General features: G+C 39.7%; 2 protein-coding genes across 11 annotated transcripts in view; both read left to right on the forward strand.

Annotated features, from left to right (window-relative positions):
- The window catches only part of cobl (cordon-bleu WH2 repeat protein), a 38,460-nt gene extending 21,847 nt beyond the window's left edge, over positions 1–16,613 (forward strand). For 6 of the 7 annotated variants that reach the window (XM_088386040.1, XM_088386039.1, XM_088386038.1 and 3 more), the window contains 9 exons: positions 3,921–4,518; positions 5,914–6,030; positions 8,631–8,931; positions 10,198–10,298; positions 10,610–10,744; positions 11,127–12,775; positions 13,270–13,380; positions 13,615–13,890; positions 14,870–16,613. In XM_088386040.1, coding sequence (XP_088242166.1) covers positions 3,921–4,518; positions 5,914–6,030; positions 8,631–8,931; positions 10,198–10,298; positions 10,610–10,744; positions 11,127–12,775; positions 13,270–13,380; positions 13,615–13,890; positions 14,870–14,947 — 3,366 coding nt within the window. In that variant the 3' untranslated portion in view covers positions 14,948–16,613. The remainder of the gene's footprint in view (positions 1–3,920; positions 4,519–5,913; positions 6,031–8,630; positions 8,932–10,197; positions 10,299–10,609; positions 10,745–11,126; positions 12,776–13,269; positions 13,381–13,614; positions 13,891–14,869) is intronic. The other variant, XM_088386037.1, reaches the window with a different exon arrangement.
- A 2,282-nt stretch (positions 16,614–18,895) lies between these two features.
- LOC148392158 (growth factor receptor-bound protein 10-like) overlaps positions 18,896–21,666 on the forward strand; it is a 44,543-nt gene continuing 41,772 nt past the window's right edge. The window contains exons 1-2 of one of the 4 annotated variants that reach the window (XM_088386043.1): positions 18,898–19,178; positions 21,133–21,225. The gene's annotated coding sequence lies outside the window, so the exon portion shown is untranslated. Of the gene's footprint in view, positions 19,179–21,132; positions 21,226–21,666 lie in introns of all 4 variants that reach the window. The other 3 variants (XM_088386045.1, XM_088386042.1, XM_088386044.1) reach the window with 3 other exon arrangements.

Consider the following 21,666-nt stretch of genomic DNA (forward strand, 5'->3'; position numbering starts at 1 on the left):
GGTTCCAACTTTAGACACTGTGACCTGTGTCAACTGTAAAACTTAATAGAAGTAACCTCTCCCTACTGTCATTATTTGTGGTATCCTGGGAAATGTTTAGCAACAGAATTCCTCATTGCCTTCCACAGAAAACCTTTTCAGTTTGCTGACTTTCTTGTGGTGGTGGCCTTTAAACTACATTTCTTGGATTAACTTGTCTATTCGTCATTGCCTTTGACATCTGTTGCTCTTTTATTGTCACATAGTGAAAGTGTAATCGGTTCACTTTTTAAGATTTTCTATGATTACGAGGAATGGAAACACCACAGTTAATATGAAGGTCGGCCTCAGGGAATGTATTAGGAAAGTCATCTCAGGACTTGTTGACTGGCTTAATGTTGGATTTATCTCGCTCTAATACCTTGTCTGAACTGTTACCTCGTCTGACACAGTTTCATGTATATTCATAGCTGTCCATGTATAGCCAGGTGGTGCTGAAATACTCATGCCTTGTGTTGTCTCACTTTTCTTAGCAAAACAAAATTTGTGCATGTCATTAATGCCATATTGAAGTGTTTTGGAACACTAAGTTAAAAAACAAACATAACCAAAAGTGCTAGTGGAATTTTGTGCTATTTAGTGGCAAACTAATAGAGTAAACAACCCAAGACTGAAATTGTACCCCAAAAAAATCACACATCACAAGCCTACCACCATTTTTGAGAGTGATCACATATCACAAGCCTTCCGCCATTTTTTGGACATCACAAACAAAACTCTTTCTGAACACTCGCATGTTTCCGAACCAGGCAAAACCTTGCTCTTACAGGTTTCCACAAGTGATTAGAGAGTTGGGAATGGGTGTGTAGTCAAGTGAGGGTTGATAACCATGGTTTCGTAATTGCTTAACATAAAACTTAACCTCAACTTAGCGCAATTTCACCTAATGAGTGGTCAAGGAAGGAATCAACCTGTGATACATGTATTCATAATATAAGGTAATGTTTATTTGTTCCACAGTGGGACCATTTGCATCATATCAGCAGCATTAGTTTACCATTATACAGGGAAAAAAATGGCATGCAAGAGTAGACATTTGTGCAAGTGTCTTGTACAAAATAGAAACCTAAACTATCGTCCGCACTTAATACATAATCCATTCCAAGCAATGTATACATTTTAATCCCCTGTGTGCTACACATTTGGTTTTCTGCATGCAATTTTTGTGCTTGTCTTGCGGCTCCTTATTTGATTGCGCTGGCTCTCTTCCTTCCTGATGTCTCTGTGGAGAAATATATCTTGGACAGCAGAGGGAGGATTGTTTTTCATAACCATCAGTCAGTTCAATAATTGTCTTGAAGAGCATTTATCTTTAATCTCCATTAATGCTCAGCTCTGACTCAATCCCCAGATGTAGATTTTTTTCTTCTTATACAACAGTGATCCTGCTTTTGACATTTTCTTTATTTGCTCGCCGCAATTATTATTTTTTTACACATTTCTGTAGTGTTTTGATATAAGGCTGCACAATATATTGACAAAGTATTGATAATGTGATATTTCACCATTCAATATGCATATCTAAGACATGAAATATGTTTCTAGTGGAATTGTATAGCTCTACTATTTGAGAAAGTCTACCCTGAGGTTACATGTAGCCTACATATACCAACATGTTACCCCTACAGTATTAGGTGCTGTACTGTAAGCTGCACAACCATTTTGATATTTTTTCGTAGAGTTTTCATTCAATTTTGAGGTCTACCTAAGCCACTCAGTATTCTACTTCTCTACTTACCTGATTACTTAAGTTTGCCCTTTGCTGCTTACACAGATACATATTTTGATATACTACTGAATCAGGGAACAGAAAAAGTGAGGGTAGTCCAGCATTTTGTGCTTTTGATGTTTTAGCTGTTGTGGGTCAATATCCTCTTTGACTACCATCGACCTGTGTACTGTGTTGACACATGTTGCGCCAGAATTCCTTGATAGTCTGTAGATGTCATTGCACCCTTCACCGGCTATAAAAATTCCACAAAGCAGCCTCAGAACATAACCAAGGTTCACAGTAAGTAGTGTTCTTTTTTTTGTGCGCTTCATTTTGCATCTGTAAACTGTGGCCTATATTATGTGTGATGTATGTAGGCTTACACTGTAATAAGCCTGTCATACATGCATATAGTCCATTTCACATTCCATATAAGCGTTGACATGTTGCCCTGATACAAAGCCCCTCACCCATCAAAAGTGCCTCAAAGCAAGTGATGAATGGTCACGCCACCAGGTTGAAGGCTCGGTGGGTGGTCCTATCTGATCAACATGCTTCAACATGAGGCCCTTTGCCTCTCAAACCATAGAGTGGAAAATTTAATAGACACGCCAAACTGTCCTGCCAGGGCCCTCTAATCGCTTTTGCATATAGGCACAGTTTCTTTTTCAAACCACCCATGTTCTCATGTGTTGTTTTTCAGTTACGGTTCAATAAAGGCCATCACATATGTTCGGAAGGGGGCAACATGCAAATGAGGTGTAAACTCATTTTGGAGTGTTTCTGCGATTAATCTTGCGACCTCAGATGTGATAAAAGTTGAAGTCACAAGCTTAGAGCAGTGTTGCATGCATACGTTTTATTGGCTTATGTTACGCTCTGCAGGGAACATTCACAAACATGCACGTGCACGCACTTACATACGCACATTTGTCTTCATTTGATAGTCAGTCATCCATTTCGGCTTCAACTTTGACCCACATTCGCTGGTACGTGACAGTATTCATGTATGTATGAATGCAAGTGAGGCAGAGGAGTGGGGGGGACCATGACGGGAGAAAGACGACCAGTTGGGGGGCATTTTGATTTACATAGTATGCCATGCAGTGAGTTCATTCAGTTCAAAAACCATGTCTCACATCCATCTTCCCCATCTTGTCCTGCTGCATGATGAAACATTACATGCAGATCCAGGCATGTTGTCACTCTTCTACATTGAAGAGTTGAATTCAGAAGTAATTGGCTTTCTTAGAAAGACCTTCGAAACTGTTCAAACCTGCCCGTATAGTCCTTTACATTGTTTCATAGGTAATTGACTTCATGAAGACCAACCAGTCTTTCAGCTCAGTGATTCTCCCCTATCTTTGCTACCCCCCTGCAGCTTTGATTTACAAAGCAAGTATGAACAGAGTGTTATGCCCCAGTTGCATGTCACCTGATTTTACCTTTTTGCTTTCATTGCATTGGTCCTTGTTTGTGATTTGTTAGCTAGATTACACAGGCAAGAACTTTCAATGCTCATACTTTTTTTGCACACTTTAACATGATCATGCCATCTATCAGTGGCCCGTCAATTCACCCCGACGGTGACCAATGGATAAAACATTCTCATTTAGCAGGAGTGCATTGCATATAAGCCATCCTCTATGTCTCCCACCATAAATATGTTATGTCACAGTTGTAGAATGAATGATAGTGATGCAAAAAAGTTCTTCATCAAATTAATTGTATTACTGACAGACATCATAATGTTTGTTGTTGGGAAATTTAAGAGGAATGTCGGCATTGAGAATTGAATACTCAGATGCTTGCCAAAACTCCACTTGGGTTTAATTACTTGATAGTTCACTCTTGACGGTGCAATTTCACACACTGATTTATGGCTGTACACACACGCACGGATGCACACGCACGCACACTCAAAAAGTTAGTGTTGGGTCCAACCTGAACAATAACTGGTTTGCTTCCGCTTATACTTGTTATGACTCAAAATGTTAATAAAAATATTGCCTGGAAAATATATACATAATTTAGAATGAAAGTTTTACATTTTTGTTTTCCAGATGTACTTGATAGGGATATTTTTTTTTAATAGAAGCTTGACCATCCCTTTGAGGTACACCTACATTTATTTTAACCTGATTGTGCTTTTATCACTGTTTTCCATCAGATGGGCTCTGTGTCAGAAAGCCAGCAGAGGAAAAGAAGGGCTCCAGCCCCCCCTCCGAGCCTGGATTCCATCACCTCTTATGGTGCATCTCCTTCTGCTACTCCCACCCCTGATAGCCAAGCAAGTGAAAAACATTCTCCAGGCTTCCGCACAAAGATATCAGAGTCAACCACAATCACTTCCTCCTCTGTAAAAAGAACAGGGAAGCCCCAATCCCCAAAGATCGATGTTCAACCTCCATCTCTTCCTACTGTTGCGCTTAGCAGCACCTCCCCAACGCCAAGCAGCAGCACTGCTGACAGCCAGGTTCTTCAGGACTCTAGCTCTGAACTCAGCCATAGCCTTGACTCCGATCTTGACACAGATGATTCAGTTTCCCATTACAGCTCCCTTACCAGCAGTAATGCAAGCGGATCAGTGCATAGCAAACCCTTCACAAAAAGACCTAGTACCAAAATGAAGGAGTTAGATGAGGTTAGCAGTGGGATGGGTAAACTGGAAAATGGGCCTGCTTTGAGCAGGATTTCCAGGACAGAGCGTGAATCGGTCCTGAACCTTACACCGGATGAAGTTGAGAAGAACAGAGACAGCACAATGGGTAAATATGAGCACAGCATAACAATAGCCAGCTTGGACGTGCAATTTCATTTGGTCATGCTTTAAATTTAGCTTTAGATAATGATTACTCTGGTCATTTTTATTTTACTGGACTAACATGTTAATAAAACAAGCTTCTTGTTCTTTTAAAGCTATAGTCCAAAGGTAGTGACATGAAGTCAGACTTCTTTTGCTTTGTGATAAAACTTTGATGATAATCCTTGTTATGGTCACCCTGGGAATAATTCTACCATGATATTTGTGATTTAATTTCAATTTTTGCTTCATATTTGGAAACATTTACAGTATTTTCAAAGAATTAGTTGTTATGTCAGGGGCAATGAGGATAAACACTCTTGTGTTGCTCAAGTATGAAGGTGCCTGAAGTATATAGTATGTTTTTTCCGAGATAATAAAATGGTAAAATGGTGCCGTTCCGAGTTTTTGCACTGTACCGGTATTTAAAACTGTAATAATGGTAATCTGGCCAAAGATTGGCTCACGCTCATCTTAGTAGTGAAGCTAGTTTTATCCTATTTTTCTAAACACTATAATCCTTTAATTCCTGCCCTCACTTATCAGTCCTTTCTTTTCATCCCACTTTTTCTTCTCTTTGCCCTACCCTCCCATATGCATGCAGTCGCTCACTTAGTGTTTCAAAGCTGGCAGTTGCAAAGACAAAACACATCCATCACAGATTTAAATGGGATCTACTTGAACCTCAGCTAGCCCTCTATTGATCGGGTCTTTTTCATAGCAGAGTGAGACTGCAGCAGAGGGATGTCATGTGTCACAAGAGGCAGAGATGATAGAGTTGTAGACCTTAGAAAAGGGGTGAGGAAGGTGAGAACGAGGCAGTTCAAGGATTGGGGCATGGGAAGGTTTAGGTAGCAAGATAAATACGAGAGCGGTAGAATCAAGTCTGAAGTGGCTTCAAAGAGATGTTTGACAAGAGGATGAAAATAAGAAGGATATATATATATAAAAAGTTAGTTTTAGTCGGACCTATGGATAGATGGATGATTCTCATTTAAATAAGGTGTAATTCTGCTGTCAACCAATGTACATTTAAAAGAAAAATACATGAAATATTTTAGGATAGCCTAGTTTTTTATTTTTAATTTAATGTCATTTAAACACTACATTGACTGCACAATATTCCCACAGATGTGGGCCGTTGATTGCAAATTCAATTCGTCAATTTATACACACGTAATTTTTTAACCACAATATTTTATTGTTGTATTATTGTCAGTACACAGCAATGAAGTCTACATTTCAAAAGAAATGTACAGGACTCATTTATTTTGAGCATTGTGGAGGTTTGTGGGTAGGACCTGTGCGTCATTTCTTTTTACTAGTGCAGTGATATTTCTTGCATGCAATTACCTTCCAGGAACAACTGGTTACCCAGCGCCACCCAAGCCCCGTCGTTCACCAGCCTGGGAGCACCCTACCTTATCCAGCAGTGCCTCACAGCGCACCATGGAGGAAGAAGACGATGCTTCCCAGTGTAGGTGCCATATGCTCTCTTTTTGCCTTACTTCTATTTTTCCCCCAGAACACATACTTCTGATTGAGATCAGTCAATAGTTGTAATTTTTTATGCAAAATTGCTGTTTCACTATCATGTCATAATTTGCACTATTTGTTGATCTGATGTCATTGATCTGATCCACAAAGTAAGACAATACAGCAAACACCTTGTTCACTCCGGGTTCATTCTCTGCTGCCATAGTGTGAATGTGAGCCCAAAATCAAATCTATTTGTAGACTTGTCTTGTGTAAATTGGTAAATTGAACTCTGAAATATATTTTACGGTTACACTAAAGCATTTTGACCTGTTGTTCTGTTTTCTTAGTTGGTTCTTTGTTGTACTGTCTTTTTGTGTTTGTAAATTTTACCCTGAACCAATTTCCATTCCTGTCATTCATCTTCTTGTCTTTTCTGCTCTTTTCTTTACCCCCTCCCCTACACCCTTTTTTAGTGTACTGCTGTGGTCCTGTACGCCTGCACTCTAAGGACCCTTGAAATCTTTCTCTGACCCTTTGTCATCCACTTTTTTTTGTCTATCCTCTTTGCATTTCCTTTATTATTCTTTGAAGAGACTTACTGTCACAATCACATTTTTCTTATGTACAATGTGATATTCTTTACTAGCTCTCAAACAGAACCAAATGGATGTGAGTGCAGTTCTTATTTTTGACATTAGTTTGATCCTCTACATCTGGTTACTATTGATTATGTGTGAATTCTTTGCTCAGATTAAAAATGGCACTAAGTACTGGATGAGGTTGTACCATGATAGATGAGCTCAACCTGGAAACCAAGGGTGTATCACTTACAAAAGTGATTGATGAGTGATGTGGAGATGGTGCTATAGCAAGGCAATATAATACTTCTTGGCCAATAGTTTGGTCACATGATATCTAAAGATCAATCGTTTAATCATCTTATCTTTGGCCTATTGATTGGGGGAGGCAACATTCTCTTATGACAGGCATTATTCATTCATTTCTACAAATATATATATATATATATAAAAACATCAACTAAGCCTAAACATGAGATACTGTCATCTTTGGTAGCTCTGCAAGACATCTTATGCCCCGGTCCCCCGCTATCGGGTTCCGTCATTTACCCATGCAGCTGTTTTGCCAAATGTGGAAGTTGGTTATGCATAAACCAAGTTGTTTTTCAGTTAAGTCATTGTTGCATTGAATCCTAATGTTTAATCTGTGTTTTGTAGTGATTAAGATGATTTGTGTGTTCAAGCAAACGTGCCTGGAATTACAATATGTGTATGAACCATAGATGTTTGCATTACACAGTACGACTAAATTGCATTGACTGCAACCTAAAGTATATACTAAAATAATTATTTGCTCTTGAAGTGAGACACAGAAGGTCACGATAGAGATTTGACTGTTTGTGTGGAATTGTGGATGTGATTGTGTTTGTTGGCGGACCAACTCTGTGACACTGAAGGTGTTCACAACTCTATGGGCATGCATGAGTGCAGTGGTTGTGGTTGTAGCTGGCATGACTAACCTGTTATTGGGAATGAGTTGGGAAAATAGATAGTATTGTGACTCCGCATCACATCATAAACGGAGCAGCTGAAATAAATGTGCACAGACACTGGTGCAGTAATATTATACAAAAGCATTGAGCTTTCACTATTGTGCATCAATGGCACAATATTTAGTTCGTTGAGAAGTTCAGTTAGTGACTCACTAAGAATCTTCTCCCAAATCCACTGAAGTGACTAAACTGTATTGAAGAGAGGAGAGGGAATGAAGCGGTAGTATACTCCCATGAAACCAAAAACAGTCCTGTTTATAAAAAAAAAAGTAATTAAAAGGATTTGTTTACTGTCTCCCTTTCCAAACATCATTCAAGTTGTTTTATAAAGCCACAAGTTGGTTGCGCTATGGCCTTTATATGTATCTTTGGCTCGTGTTTTCTGGTTTGTGTGTTTGTGGTGTCAGAATGAAAATTCAAACTACCGTAGCAAATACTTCCTCTGTTTGCCTGTGAAAGATGGTGAAGCTGCATCTTGTGTTTCTGTTCTAACAACTCTTGTTTTTGCTGTCAGCGCTGTAAGAATGTCCATCCATCAAGTTTAGTGTTGCTGATCAAACCCCACAAATGTCCTTTCTAGTGCACTCACCAGCCTATTCATAGACTGTTGTTCATAGACTTATTTGGAAGTGACTTTCTTGAGAATAACACACACTTGAATATTATACACTATCCCCGAAATTCCCTTTCAAAAGCATTTTTTTTAAACTGTCACCTGATTTGATGGTATTCACGCTCAGAAAATGAATTATTAACTGCATAGTAATTTGATAAATTGGGATTTCTTGTGTTCAGACTTCATTGACTTAGACATTAAATATCATAATCATCAAAATGAAAGTACTTTTCACAACCCCTAAGTAACGGTAAATGTCAACAACTGATTTTTTTTTTTCCCCCATAACCTGTCTAATACCCCACTCAATTTTGCATGGTCTTTTTTATTCTGAAAAAAAAGTGTGTCAATCTGAAGAAATTACAATACTAATTGCTAACAGTGAATCCTGACATCTCTCATTGTCTTTCAGCTTGGCTACATTCTATAAACTGCATTGGAGCCAATGTTCAGGCCCCTGAAACTTTGTCCCTGGGAAATAGCAGCATTGACAGCAGTCTACCAGATCAAGGTTATGCCGCTTCTGAGGGAATGGTAGATGGTGAGCGGTCAGGCCTGGTGAGCTCCCCATGTGACATTCATCACACATCCGCAGATGGGAATTTGTATTTGGAGAGAAGTTCTGTAGGCAATAGAGAGCGATTGCCCGGGCCTGTCCGAGACATTTCCAGTGACAGTGATGGAGGATGTACCACCTGGGGATCAAATAACAGGTAAATAAGTCAGGAAATACTGTTTTTGAAAGTGTGATTGATCAGTGGAGTTGAAGGGAATTAGGTTTTTCTGTTTTTATCGGCAACACTAGAGTAATGATGTTGACTTGTATTGTATGAATTGTGTCTCAAGGTGCACTGTGTTCACTCTTTGATTTTTTTGGTCAAACAAAAAAAATAATCAAACAATATAAAGGATCCACTCATTTGTTCATGTACGGATGGTGTTCACACTCGCCTTGTTTTTCATCTGACCAAGTGCTGCCCTCTAAAAAGTTGTTAGATGTTTATTATCCATAACCCTTTTTTGCACGGCAGACTGTTTCACATAAGTTTTTTGCATCTAAATAAATAAAAACAAATGGTTAAAAATCCAACTCATTACAGATTGTAGTTGAAATTAGTGGGAGCCCTGCGGCTTGTTTCTCTTTTTCAAAGGGCTTGCGCAATGTTGTAAGTCACCAAGCATGACACTCCCAGTGCACTCATTTATTGATATGGTGGCTATAAATACCAGCTGATCTTCTCATGCAAGTGCTTCTCGAAGCAGATGTCCTCTGTTATTGGTGTTGTTCTGGAGCATGCGTGCTTGCAGCATTTACTATATATGTCCATGCAGAGTAAAGACCTGCGTGTGATTAAATGACCTCCATTGATTAATCGTCCCCCAGTGTTTTTTTTTCTTTTTGCTCTTTTCAGTTATCACCTTGTCTGTAGTTTCATACCCAAATTTGTATGGCGTTGTTGTGGTTTTCTGTCCTTCATCAAAGGCCTTAGTAAAAAGTGAATACGGTCTCGTATAACTTTGATGGAATAAAATGTATGTGGTAATGTGCCCAGAATGAGAATTTAGGATCACTGATCTCACACAAAAATATTTTATGAACCCTGGCCCTGATACTTGTGTCTGATGTGCCTTCCAGGAAAGCAAACTTTTGTTTTGATCAGGTTTATTAAGAAGACAAGCCCTCCCAAGTTTCTTTGAAGACAAATTCTATTTGATTTGGCTGTCTTGTTGCGGTTGAATTGCTAGTACTGTATCTCGTAAGAATCGTCTTTTCGACCCTCAAAGCGATGGATATCTGAATTGCACAAAAGGTTCTTGATATATGGCAATAATCAAATTCATCAAACTGTTAAGAGCAACAACCCTGTATGCCTGTTATAGCTGTCTGCTTTCCCTCATCTTTTTTCTGCATGCAAGAATACTGTCCAATATCTGTGTGTTGATGTCCACTGAGTTTTATTTTTGTGTACGGTCCTCAGTTGCAGTCAAAGCAACCTCCAGGCAAAGTCAAGGAATATAAACACCTTTGAAGAGAAATACAAATGGCTCCATCAGATGAGCCTGGAAGCAGACCTTTCAGGTGAGGAAACAAACCCACAGTGTAATATGTTACTGTACCGTTTAACAATCTAACTTGCTTAAAATATTATTTTCTTACTATTAAGAAACTGTTTTCAGATCATATATTAAATTTATGTTCTTTTAGTCTGTCAAGAGTGATAAAATATGGATAAAAACATAGTACGCAGTTCACCCTACTTCAGTGAGTCATCCGTACTTTAGAATTGTCAAATTGCAGGAGATGATATTAAATGTTCCCAAGCAGTTGTATGTTTTTGTCCTCTTTTAAACAATGACTCTTATCCAAAAATAATAATCACATTTCAACAGTGATTCGTGGTGTGCCTGTGGTGGACATGAATGTCCCGGTCACTGCCATAGATGAAATACTGGAAGACTATAAACCTCTTGTCGAAGACAAAAAGGCAACAGTACTTGCTGGGATGAAGTTAACGGATCGTAACGGTAAGACAAATTAATAGCCAAGATACTGCACTGTTTGGTCTCGGCTGGATTTATTAACTTCTATTTAGAGCTAAACTGTTAGAACTGGAACCTTGGTCCACAAAATTAACTTACACCAAGACTATTAAACAAATGTAAGTCATTTCTACCATTGAAATGATTGGAAATACAATTAACCATTCTAACCCAAGAACCAAGGTAAACATAACATTGTTTTTTATGGGTTTATTTGAAACAAAATGTTGAAATAGAAATAAATAACCCCTTTATTCCCTCCTGTACTACGTACTCGTGTGGGCGTGTGCATACAACAAAAAAACAGAGTGGGAGCTTCCTTTGGGATCTGTCATAAGTTAATCATTCTTTTTCTATTTTATCACAGATTCAGAGAGTGCTTCAGAGTGGCGCAACAAAAACAATAATGCTTACACAGCTGCTTCCACTACAAAAAGTAGCATTCAGAATGCTAATCTTGATCAGCATAGCATCGCACCGGGAAATCGGTCAAGTGGGTATACAAAGGAAAAGAAAAATGAAGATCTGAAAGACGATACGCAAAGACTGTCAACAGTGAAACCTTGCAATTCCCCGGAACACAGCAAAAGCATGATAACTCACAGATCTGATATCGTCACAAAGAGTAACACTCATCGTTTACACGAGGACGGTGTTGTCCTGCCCCAAGCCATCCAGAGATCATTGTCCACAGAAAAAGTAGATACGAACAGTGTTCACCAAAATAACTTCAGCTCAAATACGTTGCCTAGGAAAGTCACTTGCAATCCCACCTCTCGATTTGGTATGAAAACATTCACTGTTGTTCCTCCCAAGCCTTCTGTCATGCAAGGTGGAATGCAAAATGCGTCTGCCAAATTAACTGCTAGTGCTATTAAAATTGATGAGCAAGGAAATATTATGAAATCGTTTGATCACCACAACCGAGTAGTTGATGCAGCAGAATCAGGAATTACCAGAAGTGAGGAGTGTCCACTTGTCGAAAAAGCCAAAGCCTTTTGGAACTGTAGTGAAAGACAAGAACATGCTCTTCCTTGTAGCTCAGGTGTGACTGACAAGGCCAAGGGGAGCTTTGAAAACATTAAAAATACTCACAATGCCGTAACTCCAATGAACACAGACAGACGAGAAGTCTTGAAAACACAACACACAATTATGAATACTGCAGTCAGCGCTGCGATGAATAGTGCAAATGAGCCACAAGCAAAAATGGGTAAAGATGTTTCAGTATATGAAAGAATTAAGCAACCACAACCAACACTCCCTTCAGACCTTCCTGCCTTCCTCAAACCAGCCAGACGTACTTCCAGCCAGTATGTGGCATCTGCCATCAATAAATACACCCCAAGGACATCAAAAAAGTCCAACATTGCGTCTGCCCCTTCCCAGTCTTCTCCTTCAACGCAAAATGTTGCCTTCCATTCGCTGGGCCACTCCATACAAGTCAATCCACGCCAGTCCTCCAAGATATCATTGACAGATAATAAGTTAAATAACACCGGTGTTTGCCATCCTTTTCCTGCGAGGTCTATGAGCTTCCCTGGATTTGTGTCAGAAAGCCAGAGAGAAGTTATAGAAGACAAGGAAGGAAATCATGAATCCATCAACGGAAGCTCACGTTCACTAGGACCAGTATCAGACAGAATTAAACACTTTCAGTCAAATGCTCCTACTCAAATATCTTTAACTGAACACGATACTCGAGATGGTAAGGCTAATCGGTGTGGAAGCCCCAGCCCATCAATCAGCTCTTATCAACAATCAACTGCCAAGCCCAAGACAAAGCAAGCAATGCCAGAACCTTCACGAAGTATGTCAGAAGGCAGTGTTCTCCCTGGACCTTCACGTAGTATGTCAGACAGTGATGTCCTCCCTGGAGCTCCACCTGTGAACGTGTTCGGACCAGTTAAAAAGTTTAAGCCAGTGGTGTGCCGATCTGTTGAGAAAGAGACTTGTCTGCACAGTAACCTAATGGAGGCCATCCAGGCAGGAGGAGGCAAGGACAGGCTTAGGAAGGTGAGCTCTCCATCAACTTTTGTTGTGTAGAATAATAATGCGTGGGTGAGATGAACAGAAAGACAACATACTTAAAACCAGACTTTCCACCGATCTGATCAAATATGGCGGATCGGACAGTATTTTGCATTTTCTAAAAATTGCGATTGGCTGGAATGTCTGACTAGTATCAACAATATCAAAAGTGTGCATATGTAAAATTGAGAGTGGATCTTTGTAGTATCAGAGACATTGAGTTTTGTCTGTGTCGATCCCCACATACACATATATCTTATCGTCTTTCATTGAATAAGTGCATTCCCCCTTTAATATATACAGTAGAATACATTCAGTGAACAACTGAAGCAAGTGATCAAAACAGACATTTTTCTCCATCTGGTTATCGGATAGGTATATGTAATCTTTGTGATCAGCCCCCAATTTTTTTTTTTAGAACATGTAGGCTAGAAGACATATATATTACCTACATTTTTCTCTTCTATTGACATGACTAGATCTCTTCATCTGGTGCCCGAAGTGCGAAAGAGGCCTCTCCGGACGAGAATGAGAGGGCTGCTCTTCTTTCTGCTATTAGAGCCCAGAGCAACACTGGCAGGCTGAGGAAGGTAAACCACTCAAGTGGCTACTTACAGTAAATTATGTCACTGCCGAGACGTTCTTCCTGGGAAAATTAGTCTTAGTCATAATATGACTGATTTGATAAAAGGTTTGCTTTCATCAAACAATCTTTCAAATACAGAATGTTCTGCTAGTTTCATGACTAATTAAGTGTAAGATCAACTTTAAGCATCCCACATTCTGTGTTTATTCACGCTGCTTTGCTTCCTTGCTTCCTACAGACCAAATCTGGTGCTTCTGATGAGTTAGAAAAGTTCAGGTCGGCTTCAAAAGAGGACCAAAGGCCAGATACTTCCTGTTCTCCCTCACCAATTTCTTTGACTTGCCCTTCTCCTGTCTTTGCAACATTTCCACCACAATCCACGTTAGCACCTTCTCCTCGTCCTGTGCTCTTGCACCAGTCTAAGCCAACCACAACGGATCCTCCATCCGCCTTGGCCAGGGAAGCGATCATGGAGGCCATCCGCTCTGGATCTGCTGCTGAAAGGCTAAAAAAGGTAGGAATGTGGGAGGAGAAACGCTTTATACTGTGCTAGTAAAGTTTGTTGAAACTTTGTAGATTTTTCTTGCCTTGAGCTGTTTGGCGAAAGGCCGATGGCAAAAAATACTACTGCACTCACATTTCCCCATGGATCAAATTACAGCAGACAACTCCGGCTTTCTCTTTGTCCACTTTGTTCAGTATGCAGAACAAAGAACACTTTTCACTTATATAGGGAATTAAACATAAAACAAAGATAACTATAATGAATTTTAAATTGGCATTAGTCCAGCAAGCAAAAGTTCACTTTGTGGGCAGCAGCTGTTTAAATTTAAAGACCCTAAATTTAGCTATGTCTAACACTTTATTTCTGAAATCTTGGTCGTAAGCCATCACAACTTTGCAAAGAAACACAATTGCTGACCCCATCTTACGCTAGAAAATTGAATAAAGTTGCAGTTTGTTTTCAATAAATTGTGTCAGCATGACACAAATTGATATTGTTTATCCCATTGTTTCTAAACCTTTATTGTGTCTTGAACAAAAAAATGTCCAAAATGTTCGCGTACTGAAACAAAAATGATTTTATCATAATTTACTCACAAATTTACTTATTGATGGCAACAGGTAGCCTGACAAGCCAAACACAATGCTGTACCAGCAATTGGTTCAGGTGTGGGAGGGCCATATACCGCGGCTCGGCCCGGCACAGCACAAAAATTAATGTACAAATCAAATTCCTTTACTTGCTGTGACCTGTCCTTTTTGCATGTCACAAAATGGTGTGTGACAAAGATGTAGTTTGTTTAATTCAGCATCAAACTCTGTTTGAAATACCTATAAAGTCATTAATACCCCAGCAGCCAACGGCAGTGGAAACTTAAAGTTTGTGTAACTTGTGAAATTTCTCTGATGACTCATTAGTATCGAATCAAGATCTATCCAGTAAAGACAAAAGGGAAACTTCATTGTTTGTATGTGTGTTTTCTATCTAGGTTGCAGTGCCCACAAAGACGGTCCAAGTGAATGGCAGACTCGGAAAAGTGCATGCAATGTCCTCCAATCATCCCTAGGAATAAACACACCACCAAAAGTAAAACATTTCCCAAATTCTTTGTTGGTTGTGTTTTACCGCAGAGCTTTGGAGATTTAAAATACTGGTCATGTTCAGTCAATGTTAGCGATCTTTATGCATGACGTAAGGCGGATATAAGAGGGGGAAAAAACATTTTCCATCTTATAAAGTTCTTGACAGCACTTATAAGACTAAAATGACAACATGACAGGAAACTGTTATTTTGAGTGTAGTTTTGAATGCCGTCCTACCGGAGGAATGTTTTGTTGCACACACTTGTCTGATATAAGCTGTCGCAGGTGAAAGGTATGACTCATTTCATTTGTACAACCAGAGCTATTTGTCTGCTCACTCCCGGCGGCCTTTGGGGAAATTGTGTCCATCTCGATAAAACAACAACTTGCTTGCTATCTTTACTCTAGCTTTTGGGGTTTTAATTGAAGCGTTCTACAAAAATAAGTGCCAATGAAAGCAACATCTTTCACATGGTTTGTGCTACTTCCATAGCCTGTTCTTTTGCTCTGCTTGTTTTATTTTTGTTTACCACAGCTGAGACTTGGATGCCTTCTAGTGTTGTGTTGCTCAGTGTTATGTACAAAATTGTTTTCTGTTAGCATTCCAAATGTCGTGCAATACCTTCAAGTTAGTATATCCCGATTTAATATACTGCACACATTGAAATACATTTGAAAGTGTATTTTCTGTTGATCTGGTAAAGACTGCCAACTTTTTCACTAATGCTAGTGTGGAGGATAAAACATGGTTTTGACCCACGCAGTGCCTTTTAGCTTATGATGCTTCACTTTTGGCTTCTAACTTTTGATTTGTGTTGCTGTTTAACACAAATGGCTTCATGCACGTAATTGTTCGGCAGGGATGTTATACAGAGACACACTGTGTATCGTACAAGAAAAGTAGCTTACATTTGATGTTTGCATTCACTTTTGTTGTTAAAAAAGTAGCCTACATAAGGAAATGTCGGCTGCAGGGCACAGAAATTATTGAACAAACACCACATTACTTATATGTACTGGCTTTGCAATATTCATGTCGTGCAACACGGCACTTTTAGGAAACTAGAAGCTTGTAGTGTGTTTCTGTTGCTGCATTTGATACCTCTATGAAAAGTTTACAGTTTGGACGAGCTGTATTGGATTTAAGAAGAGTCAATTGCTGCCATTAATATGAATTTGAATTCTACGTTTATACTGAATAAGTTTCAGAATGACAACACTTAAAGTGTCCATTTGCAGGTGTAAAATGCTTGCTGCTGTTTAGTAAATGATTGCTGCTGTTTAATAAAATGAGTGAAGAGACTCCTAGTTTCATAGATTATTTTATGCTCTGCAATTTTTCAAAATAAGATTTGTCAAGAGAGTACACAACCCTGATTCTAATTTTTAATTGTTTTACTAAAATGTGTTATTTTCCTATTTTGCTGGATGATTCGACTGTCACACAATAGAACACATTTCACAGTAGCATATATTGTATATTTTGTAAACAAATGATCACTATGGCTCTAGTTTTGTATTATCAGACACTTTTTCATCTGATGATGAGATTCCTACAAGCCACTACATTTGACTTTTTTCCCCAAATGAGTTTGCACAATGATTTTGTCTACCTAATGTTTGATTGAATAAATATTTTTTGTAATTGCACAGTGCTTTTTGTAACGTCTTTATTGGCGTAGAAAATGTGAATTCCAGTAATTGTAAAAGCATCACGGTGGCTTGTCATTTCCAGTAGCACGTCTGCCCTCATGAAATATAATGCAACATCTCGCTCTCTCTGGCTCACCACGGTCAAGCTGTTTTTCCCGGCAGCGACTCAGCGCACTGACTCATCAATGTGGCTGCACACAATCACGCTCCTAAAGTTTAGCACGGCCTTACTGCTTCCTGATACATAAACATGTGCAGCACACTGTAGATCTACAAAAAGAAGAACCCTAGAATAGTTCCTGTTGTGGGAAATTCCTTTTATACTCAAAAAACATCTGATGGCAATTACAAAGGAGATGATAATACAATAGATGTTGCGAAAAGAGCCAATGTCTCACCACTGCAGTCGGAGCAAATTTCTGTTGAGTGCATGAATTCTGTTACACAGCTGTGCTTTTGCGGCTTGCACAGTGTGTTAAGCCCAATTGATCACAACTAATGTCAAAGTAAGTAGTACAATACATTCTTTCATTTTTGGTTCTTTTGTATTATACAGTGAAACCTCGTCTAACTGTTGCAGTGTTTTCAATTAAAAAAAAGCCATATTAAAACTTGATATGACTTAACTTGATATAGCTGTCTGTCTCAGGCCTCACACTAATTTGACCCACTGCACCCAAGGATAAACAACCAATCAGAGACAGAAGGTGGGGCTTAAAGTACAAGAGCTCAATTTAAACAGTGTTTAGAGTGAAGTGAGGTGAAAGTTGTTAAGGGTGTGACGTATCCAAAGCATGTGACTCTCTCTTCGGTGAAAGATAAAATATGAATCATGAAAATCTTTTGAATTTCCACCAAAAGTGTCTCCACAGTCTTTCACTGCCTTTGCTCATGTTATACAACTTTGTTGTCAGACTTGGGAGTGATGGATGCAGTGACAGCCACAACCAGCAGGATGTTGTATGACCTTTGTTTTCTCAAGCTTGGTCGTCCACAAAGTAACTGATCAATCAATTGAAACAAAAGGCAGTAGTGTTGAATAAGTGAGGAGGTGGAATAAGCACAATGCGTGTTGTGTTTATGTCTCAGTGTCAGTCTCACAGCAAGAAGGCTTTGTTCCCATAGTGGTAGACCGTTTATGAGTGACATGATATGTGAGTGTGTCTGTGTGAGCATCTCTTGCATGCATTTTGCAGTCTCATATGTAGAACTACGTGTTTGTTAAAGACAATGGAGTGACAATTTGAGCACCCTGATGTCTTGAAGCAGAGGCACACCGCTGAGATTTTTTCAGACTCCCATGGTGTATTCTCATGGTGTGTTCTCAAGTGTCAAGTGCACCTTCCATGGGACAATGAAATCGGGGTCAAATCCATTGACACATTTCTCCATTCAATGACCTTTGGTGCACTCTAATTTTAGACTCTAGCGCTGTTTCACACATGAAATTGTTTGATTTTGTCAAATATGGAATGCAGATACGGTATGCAACAAAGGCTTGGAAAAAACACTTTGGACAATTGTCACAGAATGTGTGGAGCTCAAAACACTGCTGTCTGCAAAATTGTCACTTCCATGTGATGAAGTTCACAAAAAAGGCTTTATCAAAAACAAAGATTGTAATGATTACACCTCTCTGTATAGTGTCTCAACATTGCTTAAATTAATTCCCATATTTTTTTGTGAATCCCCTTAAATTAAAGCTGACAACCGACACTTAAGTCATATCTTGATCATGTGAAATCAAAACTGGCCTTGTTCTAACATTTCAATAAAAATTATAAAGGTTTTCACCTCTAAAGCAGTCTGACTTGCAACAGCACATGTCCTAATGTAAACCTCTTGATGTTTTTCTCAACTCACATCAGAGGAGTCTTGTGTAATACCCCTATGAGGCTCAGACAAATAAAATCTCAGTTCTGGGAACGTAACTTGAGCAGTACCAAACACATGCCACTGATGTATATATTTCGGAGTTCTCAATGCCCACAGTGACCAATAACCATAACCTTGATTTTATTTTTCACAAATACTGACATGCACTGGACCATATATTCTGCACAGTATTTGAAACATGCAATAAAAAGCATCTGTGCCTCTCCCTAAATTGATGAGCACGTTTGCCTGTTTTTGTGTCATCTAAGATCATCCACAAACATAAACCAAATTAACAATATTGTGGCGCGGGGACATGGTCTTATTCCCATGATTGCAAATGTAACATTGGCCCTCGCTTAGAGGGCGTGGTCAGGCCCCGAGGGGCGGAGAAGCTTGCGTGCGCGCAAGCGTGTGATCTGCGTGCGCGCGAGCCGCGTGTACTGTATGTGTTTCGGTCCCGCTTGGCCGCGCGGGATGATCTGTCCTGGGAGTCTTCGCCGTTGCAACAACTTGACTCCTTCCGCCTCCTCTTCTTTTCCTGTGCAAGCTCCTCGCCTCCTCTTCAATTCTCCGCTTGCCGGTCCAGGAATGTTGCTCAGCGTGGCCTGAACCGGCGCTCCGGTGTCTTCACTTCCACACGACTGTGAGTGTCCGCAAGGGTAGTAAACATCTCTGTGGCCTAAGGTGAGTGGTTGCCATCGGACTCACGCGTTCTCTCAGTCCTCCTCCTCCTCGCCACTGCACCCCATACAAGACATATGCAAAGGTGTCAGCGTGTTACCCAAACTCTTGTCCGTTGTTGAAGTTAAAATTAACTCTTGTCATTACTCGAGTCCGCTTGTGTGTGTGTCAACTTCCATGCACCTTTAACGCTGCTTTCAAGGCAGCCTCTTGCAGGCTATTCGGAGGCAAGCAGCGTCCGCTTGCCAGCATGTCATGTTGTTGACGATTGCATAACGTCAGGCAAGCGTAACACACTGGCAACTTTTTGCATCCAGTGGGACTCCTGCAGCCCCCCCTCCACAGTTTGGGAGCAATTCCCTTGTGGAGGGGCGGGGGCGTTTTCCGTGGAATTGCCTTGTCCCACTTGAGTGCAATCCTCATTGCATTGTTTGATACAGTAGTGTAGTGGTCCCCAGACCGTTTTTGCACCATAGAGCATAGAACACTTGAACGTAATGCAATGTTTTAATTGGAACAGGACAGCTGTAACATGTTTAACATGTGTCTCCCTGGTGCAGCCCCTTGGGGCGCCATGAGGTAGCCAAGAATATCTGAGGTTTTGCACACACACAAAAAAGAGAAAGAAAAAAAGGGAGGAAATGGGCAAAACCAAGGTAAAACTGAGGAAAACCCAAAATACGAATATAAACGAAAATAATTGCACAAACACACTGCAAATATGGAGCGATCGACTGTAGGTTGAAATTGTAATATAACTAATTACCACAGAGATGTTTAGGTTGCACTTGCACTAGGTACCATACTGCCCTATACTGAATTACAACATGAATAGGTCTGTTTATTTTGTAGATTTAGAATGATGTATTGTAACCAATATTTAAATTTTGAGTGAGGTGATTTTTGTGGAGGAAAAAAAATGAACAAAATGATTTTTTTTGCACTTAATGTTGGCCACTTGACAGTAGTTTTGTGCCATTCTAGAATGGTTATTTTATACAGGAGAGTTCTTTCCAAAAAATACAATGTGTGGTTATTTTGTTTTTTGCGTCAAACTCTTTGTTGTTAGGTTTGGAATTTAGTAGATCTTTGAAAAATAGTTCATTAAGAAATAAATATATCAAAACTATGTATTTTGACTGTATGCACATGTGTATTTTGTCCATATATAAAATAGCATCATTTTCTGTGGACCACTAGTAGCACCATTGCACCAGTAGCAAAGTTCTCCTCCCCTCCAGCATTTTAGTAGCCCATCCTAAGGATGTTGAAACTACTATGCAAACGAATTTCAAGTGTCGACAAATAAATGCAAAATGCTTATGCCACACAAATAGAAAATGCATGTTGCAATCGAAAATTCCAAAACTCCGGATCAGGATCAGTTGTAATATACTACCTTGAGGTGATATGTAACATTATGTAATCGAGTGACTATGATCTGGGTCAGTTGTAACATTCTAACATGTTATTATGAAATAAATCCCATTATTATGAAATAAATCCCATGAGCTTAATTAACTAAACATTAAAAGCTCTTGGTTGAAAACATTTTTTGATAAAACAGATGCTGATTTTTGGTTGAGTCTTTCTGTGTGGCTCCATACCAAGTCCCCCACAAACCGGTGGTTCACAACCCGGTGGTTGGGGTCTGTTGTTATACGGAATGCAAGATGTGCCAGAAGAGTTCCAGTACTGGCATCACAAAGGGGAATATTTCAAAGCCAAAGGAGTTTGGGGGGTTAATCAATGGCTCCTTAAAAATTGTCAGATGTGTGCTCACTCCCATTTACCATGGGTTTGAATACAGTTGGTTAATAGTGAACACCCCAGTTTTTATGAAGCTTTGCACATTTGTGGAAGATTAATCGAATGAGGTGACTGATCAGCTGACTGCTAGCAAAAACTTGAACACTAACCAAGAAGGATTTCTCTCCCTGCCTTTGCCCCCCTTCAGTTCAGTTAGGTTGCGGTGCCATCCCTCTGCGCAAGGCGGCAGCTCAATTTGTGGTTTGCGCTCACCCCCTTCACACCAGGCCTTCTATTTCAAGTGAGTGCTCACTAAGCACAGACATGATGGGGCATGAACTCTGCAAGACTACAGGCTGCCAAAAGCCTGCTGACTGCACATATTGCTCATAATTATAACCCGTGCAAAGTATACTCTTCTTTCTGCATCATTCGAAACGTCAAGGTTTTGTCTTGATCAATTCTGTAAACCTAAGAAAATCGCATGCATACTTTGTCACAGATGCAACAATTTTTTGGGAAGAAAAAGTGTTCTTGGTAGCAGCTAGACCAGAAGTGTAAAGTGACATCTTATTTTACATTAAAGCTTTTCTTTCGGCTCACACACTACTCTTGTTCTTCCTGAAATGTATGTACTTAAAGGCACATTAAAGTGGAGGAGATCTCCTATTAACTTGGATTGGAGCTATAAGAGCTTGTGCTTGTGCTCTAGGCAGCATTCCATTGGGTCTTGCGTCAGCCA

This window comes from Syngnathus floridae, chromosome 10 (genome assembly GCF_059516105.1).
Source record: "Syngnathus floridae isolate MCC-2025c chromosome 10, RoL_Sflo_1.0, whole genome shotgun sequence".
Classification (NCBI taxonomy): domain Eukaryota; kingdom Metazoa; phylum Chordata; class Actinopteri; order Syngnathiformes; family Syngnathidae; genus Syngnathus; species Syngnathus floridae.